The sequence below is a fragment of the Notolabrus celidotus genome, chromosome 13 (genome assembly GCF_009762535.1).
Source record: "Notolabrus celidotus isolate fNotCel1 chromosome 13, fNotCel1.pri, whole genome shotgun sequence".
Classification (NCBI taxonomy): domain Eukaryota; kingdom Metazoa; phylum Chordata; class Actinopteri; order Labriformes; family Labridae; genus Notolabrus; species Notolabrus celidotus.
Genome location: NC_048284.1, coordinates 30,752,566 through 30,766,941, shown reverse-complemented (window position 1 = coordinate 30,766,941; position 14,376 = coordinate 30,752,566). Strand labels below are relative to the sequence as shown.

Sequence of the window (14,376 nt, the reverse complement as noted above, 5' to 3'; positions counted from 1 at the left end):
ACAAATGTCTACTTGGCTTGGTCCCAATGTATTTATGTGTTTATCTTCAGATATCAGGAAGTCACTATGCCTTGCGCTCCTGCGACACCTTGCGGATGTGTGTTCCCCGTGTTCGGACAGAGTTCAGTAAGATAGCGTTCAGTTTTGCTGCTCCTACTGCTTGGAATAAACTCCAGAAGGACTTGAATCTGTCGCATCTCATCTCTCTGGACACCTTTAAGTCTATCTTAAATGAAAGAAAGACCCCAGACGGTGCCTGTGTTTTTAAAATGCTGTTTTACATTCACAATCTGCACTTTACTTGAAAATAAGTTGCACTTTTTAAATTATTATTGTTTGCTTCTACATACTGTCTGCATATATGTTCCATGTTGTTGAGTTGTGCCATTTATTCTGACGTGTGCTGCTGACCTCTTGGCCAGGTCGCCCTTGAAAATGAGGTCTTGACCTCAATGGGACTTATCTGGTTAAATAAAGGTTAAATAAAAAAATTAAAAAAATTCAGAGAAAATAAGAATGCAGTTAGGTGTCAGCTGGGAGTGAAACCGCGTCAGAATCATTCCGGCAGCGGAGGAAACAGAGAGACCTGTTACGCAGCCCGCAGCCTGCAGACCGCAGCCCGCAGCTGAGCGTCTCTTCTGCAACTCCTTCAGTCTGCTAGTTCACATCGAAACGTGCTTTAAACTTCAAACACTTGTTTAGCAGAATTTTGTGAAGTAGTTGTGATTGAACGCTCACAAGACTGCAATTCAAAGTATTTAGTAAGTTTACAACTGTAATTCAAGGAGATAAATTGCTGTAACTCCATGAATTTCCCCCTAGTGGGACGAATAAAGGAGTATCTTATCTTATCTTAAATAAACCGTCTTTCATATTAATTCTTCATTTGCCTTGATCTTAACATAAGTCTATGAGAAAGAACAGTTTGTGTATAATACATCTGATATTGTTTGTTATAATACAGATTGAATTATTGTTTGTGTTTGTTGAAGAATACATGAGAAGATGACCTTGAAAAAACAATTGCATATTAAATCTCAATATTAAGGAAAATAATCGCAATTAGATTATTTTCCAAAATCGTTCAGCCCTAATTTTTTCCTCCATCTCTTCCCCCCATCACCATTTTTCCAGCCCTGACATCCAGACAGTTGGTGCTGCCATGTTGCTTACAGCCTCATTTTTCTTCTTCTCTTCTTCTGCTAATATATTCAGGCTCTTCTTTTTCTCCTGATACATATTCGCTCTTGATTGTGGCTGCCGATTAGCCGGCGCGGCGGTGGCAGTTCATCCATCGGACTTAAAGGTTCCTCGCCACTAATTCTGACAGTCGGGTCAAGTAGCGGAGGGGCCCATTAATTGGAATAATGAAGTCTTCAGCGAGTGATCATCAAAGACTTCAGAGTGCTATTAATCCTTTAAAGAAATCATCTCTTTATTTTTAATGTTTAGCTTTATCGTCCAGCCAGCTGCTGCAACATCTCATTTATCCCCGACTTAATAAACATCATGCATGTATGATTTCTCTCTCTCTGCTTTATTTACTTCCACGTCGTTTACTTCAATCTGTCCTACAACTCTCTATACATCACGTTGTTTGTTTCCCTCTACCCCTCCTCTTCTTTTCTCTCTGTCCTCCCACTCCTGCTTTTTCTTTACTCTTACATACTTCCTCTCTGTCCTCTCTACTCTTGATTCCCTCCTTTCTCTGTTGCATCAATTTGAATGTTTATACCTAAAAAGACTTGGGACAGCAGGAATCTGGAGGGACATTAGGCCATGTTACATGACATAAAACATATCTGCTAACATATGAGGCACTGTCAGACAGCAGCTAATGTTATTACTCCGGCTAAAGAACATTCACACTCACTCAAATGTGTCCAAGATGTTTGTTTATATCCCTGACTTAAAAATCAAACACTATCAGGTGGTTAGATTAGCTGAAATGGGGTTAAAAAGTGATGTTAGCTGTTGCCAAATGTGTTCCTGCAGAGTTGTATTATAACTGTCTGTTCTTGACTACTATCAGAAACTATCCACATATTTTATCATGTCCTGTAAGCATGCAACGCAAAGCACTGTTTCCTGCAGTGTCCTGCAGAGCGATGCAAAGTAACACAATGCAATGCACACGATGACGCGACCTTAAGGGCCTTAAGCATCCATTATTATGCAAATGTATGCAGAACTCTTGGCTATACTATCTACAACGCCAATGAATTACAAAAAAAATCCACCCTCATTTTAAACCAGACTGTAAACATGTTTGATTCTGAGGTAAATGGCATTTTAACATGGGTGTCAATGGGGATTCATGGCTTGTGGAGACAACCTCAAGTGGACACTGGAGGAACTGCAGCTTTTTGCATTTCTGCATGACTTCATGCTCCCCATATTTTGCTGTTTGGGGCCGAGTTTGTGCAAAAAACTATAAATAATAAATGTGCATGGCCACTGTGTTTTGAATCAAAACACTGATGTGTCCTCTGGTTGAGAGGGAATGGCTTTGATCTTATTCTGGAACGCAGCGTCACAAAGTTGGACCGTGACATCTATGACATCAGGCTTACTGCAGACTATAAACCAAAGGTCTCAACCAGATCTTCATCACCACTTCAAGTAGTCTAACTACCAGTCGGTACTTTGCAAAGCCTTCAGAGCATTCACAAACCTATCCACTTAACTCTTACATCCAGACGCTTCTAGTTAATCTAAAGCAATGGACAGAAGAAATAGAAACCAGAGGAGGTGGAGAAACATGGAGACAGCGAACAGCAACGTGAGAGACCACGGCTGGCAGCCTGAGTCCTCCGTGAAGGAGGACGAACTGTCTCAGCTGAAGGCAGAAAACGCTCGCCTGAAAGAGCAGCTTGAGGAAGCTCATCATCTGCATTACCTCCGACACGTCGCTGCAGAGAAACAAGCAGGAGAGATGAAGATCCAGCTGGATCAGGCTCACTTTGACCTGCAAAATGCAAAAAACAAAGCTGCAGCCTCTGAACTGAAGCGAACCATGATGAGGCAGAGACTCATGAGGCAAAGCACTACTGCCGCTCATGTTTCCACAGCAGACCAGGTCACCCAGAGCCAGGAGAAAGACACATCAGAGCTGATTGTGCAGCTGCAGGCGGCTCATGAAGACCTGCAGAAATGCACTGAAAAGCTTCAGGCCAACGAGGACAGTGACGAAGACGCTGAGGAAGAGCAGCGGGACAAAGTCAAGGCACTGAAAGCTGGCATCTTCAATCTCGGAGAGAAGCTCCAGCAGGACCAAGCTGCCTTACTAAAGAGAGCGACCAAGCTTGTTCCCTGCACTGAGGGCCAGAAGAACCTGTCAGAGGAGGTGGAAAATATAAACGTGCACCTCCAGAAGCTCCAGATGGATGTCCTGATGCAAGCCCTGAGTCTGAAGACCCCTGGAAAGGAGAAAGCAGCTCCTAATAAGTACCTGTGGGTAAGGACTCACAAGGACCAGGAGCAGCAGACTGATCAGCTGCAGGAGACCACAGAGACTCTCACTGTGGAGCAAGATCTGCAAAAGGTGAAAGAAGAAGCTGCGGAGGAGATGAAAAACATGCAGACTGCCTTCACCACTCAGCTCCAAGACCTCCAGAAGTTCAACAATGAAATCATGGCTTCTGAGAGGGAAGCATTGGACCAGCTGAAGCTCCAGCAGGAGCAGTGGAAGGAGGAGAGGAGCTCCTTTCAGAACACCATCCAGCTCCTCCTCACTACCCAGAAGAAGAAAAATGAGGAGTGGACGGAGACAGAGAAGGAGATGGTCGCCAGAATGGATGAGCTCGACAGCAGGATGGCAGAAATGACTGCTAAGAAAAAGAAGAGGAAGAAAAGCTGGCTTAAGAGACTCTTCATGTGCTCCAGCTCTGAAGACACCATCTCTGAGTCACACTGAGAACATCTGAATGTGCAAAACAAAAATAAAAATACATGCATCTTATGTTTTATGTCTGTTGAGGTTCATAAGTGTCATTTTAAGGTCAATACAACATTTTTAAGGTGTGGTTACTTTCTCCTCTGTCAGGACATGCACGTGAAAACATCTTTAAAATGTTTTCACCTCTTAGTTCGTCCTCACTGAGTCACATTTCAACATTTTATGAGTATTTATTTTATTTGTATTTGTTTGTGAAGCACTCTGAAAGTTTGTGACATGAATAAAAGAAACCATTACCACTTCTTCTATCAATATTAAAACCAGCGTTATTAACTTCAGAGGTTTGTTTGGTGTCTCCCGTCTGAAGAGTGCATTTTTAAAAGTCACTTTTTTATCACATTTAGAGGAGTATTTGTGATCTTCTTCACATTTCATTTTGTTGTGAGAAATACATTAAGTTAAAATCACTGTTAAATCCAAATGCTAAATCTAAATCTAAATGTTAAATATAAATATAAATATTAAATATAAATCTAAATGTTAAATCTAAATCTAAATGTTAAATGTAAATATAAGGAATGGGCCAAAATACCAGCTACAGTGTGTGCAAACCTGGTGAAGACTTACAGGAAACGTTTGACCTCTGTCATTGCCAACAAAGGTTATGTTACAAAGTATTGAGTTGAACTTTTGTTATTGACCAAATACTTATTTTCCACCATAATTTACAAATAAATTCTTTAAAAATCTTACAATGTGATTTCCTGGATTTTTTTTCTTATATTGTCTCTCATAGTTGAAGTGTACCTCTGATGAAAATTACAGACCTCTCTCATCTTTCTAAGTGGGAGAACTTGCAAAATCAGTGGCTGACTAAATACTTTTTTGCCCCACTGTACCTGTTAAAAGGTAGTTTTCCTTACCAATGCTCATGGTGGATTAAGGTAAGACTGAGTCTTATCCTGTCTTGGTGTTGGGTCTCTGTTCATAATTTGACATAGAGTGGTCTAGACCTGCTCTGTTTGTAAAAGAGTCTTGAGATAACGTTTGTTGTGATTTGACACAATACAAATAAAGATTGATTGATTTGTTGTCTTTGACTGACAGATGTGATCGTGTGTCGGAGCTTGTGAGAACGTTTTTCACACTTGGTTTTCACAAAAATGGATTAAAAAAAGGTTATCTTAAACATTGAGATATTGAATATCCTTTTATTGACATTATTGCTGTCAAGTATATTTAATTTCAAGTAAAATCATATAAACATATGGATTGGGTCATAGGACAAAAGAAGCCATGTATCTTGATCTAGACAGGAAAGTAGAAGTCTTTGGTCAACATGGAGACGATGCAGGGGATCTGCTTCTTGCCACTGAATCCAGGGAGGTTGGAGGAAGACTCAAAGTGCGTTGCCACCTTGCGGTTGACTCTGGTCATGATCTGCATCAGCTCCAGCTCTCCACTGCACCCATGCAACATCTCACACAACGCCTGAATGAACCAGGAACCATTGGATGTGTTTCTCCAAGAGTAGTAGCCTGCAAGACAAACAACATGCAGTATTTCTACACAGCTGTGTGAAGTGTTTGATTCTGCTCGCTCATTTCACAGCAGTAGCCTCGTATTTCTAACCAGCAGACCCATTTTACGCAGGTTTCAGGGTTAACTGTTACAATGGAGGCAGCTTGAACAGAGTGTGACTATTTTAAACAGAAGAAATAAAATCATTGTCTTTTCTACGTCAGCCACTTCTTACCTGGAGCCGTAGAGAAAGCATAAAGGAAATCTGCCTCCACAGGAATCCTCTCTGATGTTCCCTCCGATATGCTGTCAGTCTCAATGCCTCCATCCAGGTCTGAGCCACGGCACGCCTAAAATGACAGGGAATCCAGATCAATAAGCTGTGATGGTATTTTATGTTAGCATGGGGACCCTACAGAGAGGCCATGGCTGTTTCCGAAACGGCCTGCTACATACTACTTACTAATGTAGTAGGCAGTAGGTATTGCCTACTACATACTGCGTTTAAATTTAGTATGTAGTATGACTGTTTTGTTCGATCTGTCATGCAGCATGCCGAGCCAGACTTCGCTGGATTTCCGGTTTTGGAAAGCGGAAGTACACAATGGCGAAGCCGATAAATAAAAAGCTTATTTAGCATCCATTTATGATTTAAAAAGTTAGGAAGTGGTTTATATGTAATTTGATAACTTTCACAGCACCCAAAAACGGATTTCCTCCCGTCAAAAAATGAGGAAAAAGAAAAAGCAGAACGTGCGCTGTGCATTATGGGAAACAGTACGCGAGGCAGACTGGTCTGATGCATACTGTGAAATTTTCCCGAATCAGTAGACATCCGGGGAGTTTTGGCATACTGCAGATTTTGCTCTTGTTCACATACTACTTACTACATACTGAATTTTGGACATATCAGTACGTACTGCTAGTATAGTAGGCGATTTCGGAAACAGCCCATGTGTTTAAGTTTCAGCCACTAGAGGTAGTTCTCATCCACTCCAACATGTTAACTGTGAGTTATTCGCAAGTGTTCATTAATAGCATCTTTGTTTTGTGCCACAATGAGCCCAGAGTTTTGACTTTTGCACATAAAAATGATCGACTTGTATGTCTTTCAGCTTGGCATGAAATAGCAAAGTAGCACCTGTTGAGAGTCCCTCTGAAATCTCACACGTTATCATCTGGCGTTCTTACCGATCACCTGGCTGTGTCTAATACTTGATTCTGATTGGTCAAAACCTGATAACAAAGGTTAATCATTCTTAATAGCAAGAGTAATACCAAGGACACGTCGTGAAGCAACCTCAAACCACAGCTAAGGGTGAGCTTTGGCAGTGTTACAGGACTGTTGAGTGAAAAGAAAAGACCAACAGACCTAAAAGTTACAGGAAGGACTCCTTGGGTGCGGCTGTTATTTTCTGCATCTGTTACAAATGCCAATGGAGAAACGCTGATTTGACTTTAACATGTATGGAAATGTTTCATATGATTTATAACAGGACAGCAGAAGAAGACTTTATTGTGAATAAGCTAGATTTTATGTTAATTCGATATATAAGAGTTTTTTAAAGAGGTATAAATATACAATTCATACCCTATACGTATCCGTGACGTCATCCATTTGCTTCTGAAGCGCTGTTTTGAAGCCAATCGTCGGCAGGAGCCATAATAGAAATGATAAAGTCAACCTAACGTCTGTGGAGCTAGTGTGAGGTAAAGAGGTGGGCTTTGAGCCTCCTCACCAACAGCTAGTGTTCCCACCTGTCAATCAAGTCAGTCATGCCGTTATTTGGGCAAAACTTGTCATTTTAATATCTTCTTAACCAGGGTGTTAAAAAAAAAATCACCCCCCGTACAGTGTGTGCCGATGGAGAAATTAGCTCCTCAGACCGCATTTGTTTTTTTGAACCAGTCTGTAAACCTGTTTATTTCTGCTGCAAAGATCATCTTCTTTGAATGGGTGTCTATGTGGTTTCTGGTGTTTCTGCAGCCAGCGGATGCTCGATGAACTGCAGTTTATAACACTTCCGCATTGGCTTCATATTTTGAGACCGGAGGTTGCCGCTTAATACAGTATGAGGTTATAAGAGGCCAAACAGACATTGAGTATTGGTTTAAAGAAAGTTCTGATTCCTCATCTTTCACCTTTATATCTTTTATTACTTTCCTGCAAGTCAGCCTCTTATTTCAGTCTGTCTTTGAAGTGATTTCCTTCATACCGTTAGTTTAACGACAAAAGTACAGATACTACAGACCCCTTTCTATTCAGAAAGGCTTCGCATTATGAAAAGACTGACAACTAAGAAAAAGAATGCCCCAAAAACAAGTCAATGAGTACGATTGATATTACATTATTAGAGCAGATCTCTGTGGCTCATTATGTTTACTTACTCTCATGTTTAATGCAGCCAGTGTCTTTGATTAGTGGAAGCTAATGTACAGGCAGCTTTAGCATGTTCATTTTTAGCCAAGCATCAAAACAATTATAACATACACATTTCAAACAAACAGTTTATTCTCTATTGTCATATATTCAAACCTCAAAATGATCTCCAACAGCCATAATGTGATTATCTATCAATAGTTATGTTTGTATATCGTTTTACATTCAACAAATCTGTGAATATATTGTCCTTCATAAATGTGTTACTACTTCAATGTCTTTCCACACTGCCTGGAATTAAATAATGGTTAGTTTGTATTGAAACAAAATATATTTAGAATATACGTGTTGGCCTGCATTTTTTTTATCCTCATCAGCCAAATAAAGTAAACACTGTAGATTGTAACTGTGAAGAAATCTGAGAACATGACACCAGACACATGTTGGTTTATTTACACAATCACAGTTTGGGATTATTGAACCGACCTGTATGAAGAAGAGCTTTGGTTTCCCCACCAAACTCCTGCAGCGATCTCCTTTAAAGTAGTTAGTCAGATTTTCTAACTTCTCAAAGCCGTCAGTGCCGAATATCACCCCCTCGTCTCCATGACTGAGCAACACGCATACAAATGATGCATTATTGCTGTGGTCCTCCTGGGATACTAGACACACACAAACAAAGACAGGAACTATTAAATCACTAGTCTGCAAAAACTCTTTCATTTTATCTGTTGTGATGTGGAAGAGGAACAGTGGTGACATATAGGCAGTTTTAGCTCTCATGCAGCAGGAAGCTGTTCTGAATGATAACTGCTCCAAAACTCACACACAAAAATGACAATTAAGGAGAAACCACACGTAGATGCTGCTATGCCCCAGTGCTTATAAATGCAGCACCTGATAACAGATAACATACAATGCACAGTTTTAACAGGGCTGTGATGTGAAGTAGACATAACTCACCACTTAACATCAGCTGTTTTATCTGGCTCACAGTCTGATCGTTGGCAAACCTTATCTTGTAGCCCAGATCGGAGAAGCATTTTATAGCCGTGGCACCATCCACATCAGTTCCATTACGAGTACTCATATCTAGAGAGATGCACAAGAGAATAATTAGAAGACTTTCAACATCAGCATCTACAACATAGTCCAGAGACAATATGTCATGTGCCTCACTTTCGGTCAAGACTCAACCAGAACCTTCAGAACTGACGCTTCTTGCTTTAGAAACTCCGGTTAGCTAATGTTGGAGCTTCATTTTGTTGACATGTGCAGAGAGGAAGAAGGATGAAGTCCACTTCAGCTGCCTGTTTCAGCAGCTGACATTTTGATTTTTGATGGTAGAGAAAGCACAGGTGCTCTTAACTTCTACAGTTCTTCCAGTGAGTCAGCAGAATCAACATTGTTCAATAAGTCATGCACGACTACATGCATTACAATTGTTTTCATCATCATCATTGTTTCAGCAGAACATGTGATCATGTGATCATGAACTGAGATAGACCAGGGTATTCATCTGTTTGGGACTCTTCTTTAAAGGTGACATATCATGCAAAATGGACTTTTTAATGGTTCTTTACCTGAAATATGTTTCCCTGGCATGTCTACAAACCCCCCGAGAATGAAAAAAAATCCATTCTGCCCCTGTTTTGATTTCTACACTTTTCTGTAAATGTGTGTGAAACGAGCCGTTTCAGACTTCAGTGTTTTTGTTACGTAACAACAATATCCGGTCTGTCACGGAGTCAGAGCTCGGAGCTTGTTCAGCCCATAGACTGTATAAAATAATACTGAATCCCCCCTCCGTTTTTCATTACCTGCACAAATGTGTGCTAACAAGGAGCTTAGGAGGGAGGCATGCTAGTTGTAGGCTGTCTTAATAAACACAAAGGTCGGTTTTACTCCCCACGTCTGCAGATTTGAAGATCTAGTGGATGATTTTTATTTATCATGGATAAGTGCTAGCGCTAATTAGCATAGCCACATAGCTACATGTTCATAGCTGTAGCTGTAGCTGTGTACCAAGACACACGTCGACATACTGACAAATAAAACAACAAGAAACACAGAATCTGTGACCAATCCTTCAGAAAGGTCCTGCTGCCTTTCTGGCAGATGTCGGTTTTACTCCCCACGTCTGCAGATTTGAAGATCTAGTGGATGATTTTTATTTATCATGGATAAGTGTTAGCGCTAGTTAGCATAGCCACATAGCTACATGTTCGTAGCTGTGTACCCAGACACACGTCGACATACTGATAAATAAAACAACAAGAAACACTAAATCTATGACCAATCGTTCAGAAAGGTCCTGCTACAGGCGCCTCTCCGTCAGGATCAATCAGATTCTGGATCAGATTCAGAGGGTTGAAGTAACGTGATCTCTGAGCAGCCGTGTATATTCAGCCAACATGTAAACATTAGATCAACGTGCTGGACAGCCGAGGCACATCCACTTCCTGAGGGGGCGTGGTCAGAGGGAAAACAGAGTGTTCTGAGGAGGACTGAAGAAGAGGACTTTTCAGGCATGCCAAAATCTGATTTCAAAGTGTTTTTTTGAGCATAAACTTTAAAGACATGTTTTGGGGACCTCTTAGACCAATATATATTGATGAAAAAAGCATGATATGTCACCTTTAATTGGTGTGCTTACTTGTGTGGGGGTCAAAGTTTTTGTTGTTGATGATCAGACAGGTTCCCATGCACGGGTAGTCCATCCTGTATCGGTAAGGGTCATGGTCTGCTGCTTTATAGCTGATGGGCATCTTTAGACTGCCTGCAGGCTCTGCATCCTGCCTGAAAAGTTACATGACATAGAAAATACAAACATAAATGGATGCACACCATGAAAAACATGTTGTGTTTCATATTCATGAGGCTCAGTGGGAACTTAAGAAACTTGTTTAACAACCATCTGATGGGATGTACAGGGAAATGCTCAGGATTTTTGGAACATCCTAATAAACAGGAGGATTTTGTTTAAAGTAGTAGCTGTATGAATACATTGTAGAGTGTTCAAGCCAAGCTGCAACCTCCGGTCTTAAAATATGATGCCCATGTGGAATTGTTATAAGCGGAAGTGTTATAAACTGCAGTTCATCGAGCATCTGCTTGAGGCTGGCTGCAGAAACACCAGAAACCACATTCACACTAATTAAAGGAAGATGATTTTTGCAGTAATAATAGACATGTTTACAGCCTGGTTAAAAAAAACGGCTTGGCTCATTTAGGTACATGACTGACCTGATTGTCAGGTGGGAACACTGTAGCTGTTAGCGAGGAGGCTAAAGGCCCGCCTCTTTAGCTCACACTAATTTTGGTTGACTTCAGCATTACCAATATGGGTCCCGCCGAAGATTGGCTTCAAAACAGCGCTCAGGAACAGATGGGTGACGTCACGGATACTACGTCCAGTATTGATACAGTCTATGGTTCGAGCTAGCTTAAATCTTTCATTGTAAGATTAAACAGAATGTATGTGTTTGGGTGAAATATGAATGTGAAACTTTCACCTCGATTTTGGCCTTCACTTTACACAGCTACCACTACTTCCCTAAGCAACCATAGTTCATAGTAACACAAGACTTCCCTTCAGACACAGGTCAAAGGTCAACATGGCTTTGTGCACAAGTGCCAATTAAAGTCCTCTCAGTGTTCCTCAAACTGTTTTGTTTTGCAGTGTCCGACCAGGAGCAAACACCTCGTCTGTCTAAAGTCTTTAACAGTTGGAAACAGCGGACAGCGTGTTTACTTGAACTTGACAAACACATACAAGCAGCTGCGTGGGAGAGGATGCAAGTTGCATCAGACAGTTTCTGCAAGAAAACACCTGCTGAAAAGCAACAGCTACCACTACTTACCTCTTTGAGAAAAATGCTAAGGCATCAACTGTGTCTCCACCACTCTGGGCATCTCTATCCCCACCAGGCTCAGACATGTTCCTACAAACACAAAGGGAAAACAGAAAATGATGCAGAAGATTAAAAAAAATCACCAACATTAAACTTGTTTTGAGATTTTCATTTCTCTTTGTCTTTTTTCCTCGTGTTCAGTCTCTTTCACGCTTGTGCAATCATGAATAGGTTCATTTAGTTATCAGTTCAGTGGTTTTGGCAGACAGGTATGTGGTGTATCAAGAGTCACCGGTCATTTATGGTGTCTTGAGGAGCTGAGATAAATTTCCTTGGACTTGTATGTTGAGCTTGACTGAATGAACACTTGCGAATAACTCTCAGTTAACATGTTGGAGTGGATGAGAACTACCTCTAGTGGCTGAAACTTAAAAACATGGCCTCTCTGTACAGTAGGGTCCCCATGCTAACATAAAACACCATCACAGCTTATTGATCTGGATTCCCTGTCATTTTAGGCGTGCCGTGGCTCAGACCTGGATGGAGGCATTGAGACTGACAGCGTATCGGAGGGAACATCAGAGAGGATTCCTGTGGAGGCAGATTTCCTTTATGCTTTCTCTACGGCTCCAGGTAAGAAGTGGCTGACGTAGAAAACAACTATTTACAAATATATGGTTGTTTTTCAAGAAATTGTATCAAAGAGGAAACAGCAAACACAAATCTACTTCAATTAATTTAAGCAACTCTGCAAGAACTTTGAGCTATTATTGAATTCATATCTTCAGATTTATGAGTAACATGTTAGAGCATGAACAGAAAGTAAAAGGTTACATGCCAACCATAAACTAAGCTTGAGTTGAGTTTATCACCCTCTGTTCAAGGTCACATACATTTAAAAAACATCAGAACTTTCTAACTTTACTAGTTATTTGTTTATTAAGTTGAATTAAAGGTTTATTAACATAAATATTGTTTAGTTTGTGTTTTAATAATTTTATTTCAGTGACTCAATGTGTTTGAGTTAAAATGACAACAAATGTGGGTTTCATCACCACCGTCAGATATGTCTCAACTCCATCACGTCTCTGTCGCTGTTCATATTATTGAGGAATAGCTGGTCATATGTGATAAGCTGTCATCTAACATGAGACTGTGTTTTTAAACTTAAAAACATTTGAAGTGCATTTGAAGGTAAGGTTAAAACTCTATTTCAGTCCAATGAAACCAGATGAAAATCTTTATAAAATTAAAACATGTTAAAAGTAGTGTTATTGTGGGCTCTGTCAGCCTTGATGAAACAATCTTTTTTATGTACAGTTTTAAAGTGGTAGCTTAATGTGAGTGTTGTGTGCGTTTTTAGTCTCTGACGGTGTTGACATGAAAGAGGTGATGGGAAGGAATTAAGTGCATTTTGTTAAAAGAGAGAAAAGATGTGAGGTTGTATCAAAGCATATCTCAGTAGCTTAAGAAAGGACAGATTCATACATGTAAATAATTAGTCTGACCATCATGACTTTTCAAAATTGTATCCTGTTTTGTAACACTTCAAGAATCAGGAGGGTCTGTCAGCTTTGGGTTTGTAAACAGTGTCCATCAGTAACAGTGAAAGGAGTAACACAACACGCCTGTTAAATTCTACACAACTTCTCTCAGCATTAGTAAACAAAAACGTTCCAAACTCGAACCTCTTCTATTTAATGTTAGCTCTAATAATCTGTCTTCACACAGCTAACCATAAAGAACTCATTGTCACAGGTGAGCTGTCAATCAAACAGCCCTGACACCTCAACAAAGGATTTATTGGCCTTCAATTAAAACAGTAATTAGAGAAAACAAATGACTTGCGGTAACTTATATTTATTGCCTGTGCATGTATTGATATCTCCAGTATTAAATACACAAACATGTAAAAAGCTCTTGAGTCACTGGGGAAATAAACTGATGGTAAAGTTAAACTCTTTGCTTCAGAGTTTGGAGTATGCAACATGGTAACAGTACAGGACATGTCTCATAATGAAACTTCTTTAATAAAACAAACTTGTTTATCAGGTGCTCCCTGAAGTAAACTGACATGTCAGTCCCTCACATGACAAAGACTTTAAATTATAGTTCAACATAATAATCAATAAATTACAGATCAAACAAACCTTTAGTCACGGACGTTGTTGGAGAAACTGTAAGGTGTGTTCAGGTCCTCTTCCTCCTTCTCTTGACTTCATGCAGTCTGTACTTTGAGCCTCAGTACAGACCGGATACTCTGAGCCAATAAGGACTGCGGCTTCCTGATGGGCGGGACACACCACAACACTTCACACTTCAGACAACAGTGGACCAACCTGCCAACCAATTCCTCTACGCGTCCCCGCATGTGCGAGAAACTGATAACAGTGTCATAAAGCTGCTGTTTCTCTTTTAGCTTGAAAGGTGTGTCACTAAACCACTGCTGCAGAGAATGAGTGAACATATCTATAGATGGCTACCAACAGACTGTCAGTATAAGTATGTGCTGACATGTGTTAGAACTTTCCAGCTAAAGTGAAACCAGTTGACACCAGTTCAAAGTCTGTTCAGTAACCCTGGATGAAAGCAGCGTAAACAGTAAAATAAACACAGCATAAGCAGAATATCAGAGAAGCAGAACACGTTTATTTGAACATATTAAAAAACTTTGAACTTAACACATTGCGCTATCAAGGAGGGGAGGGGGCAGCCCATGATTT

At 40.4% G+C, this 14,376-nt stretch overlaps 1 protein-coding gene across 1 annotated transcript; it reads right to left on the bottom strand.

The window, feature by feature from the left end:
- Positions 1-5,093: 5,093 nt before the first annotated feature.
- On the bottom strand, positions 5,094-13,919 carry LOC117823784 (caspase-3-like). Its single transcript, XM_034699015.1, has 7 exons — positions 13,804-13,919; positions 11,663-11,743; positions 10,456-10,598; positions 8,763-8,891; positions 8,286-8,461; positions 5,655-5,769; positions 5,094-5,436 (listed from the first exon to the last, which is right to left on the bottom strand). The coding sequence occupies exons 2-7, from the start codon at positions 11,737-11,739 to the stop codon at positions 5,207-5,209; spliced, it is 870 nt and encodes a 289-aa protein (XP_034554906.1). The 5' UTR covers positions 11,740-11,743; positions 13,804-13,919; the 3' UTR covers positions 5,094-5,206.
- Between the last annotated feature and the right edge of the window lie 457 nt (positions 13,920-14,376).

Bases quoted from the DNA above. Each gene is read 5' to 3' on its own strand.
- LOC117823784 (XM_034699015.1), bottom strand. From the start codon at position 11,739: ATGTCTGAGCCTGGTGGGGATAGAGATGCCCAGAGTGGTGGAGACACA. The intron at 10,599-11,662 runs GTAAGTAGTGGT...GTAACTTTTCAG, and splicing joins TTAGCATTTTTCTCAAAGAG to GCAGGATGCAGAGCCTGCAG. The intron at 5,437-5,654 runs GTAAGAAGTGGC...TTTGTCTTGCAG, and splicing joins TGCTTTCTCTACGGCTCCAG to GCTACTACTCTTGGAGAAAC.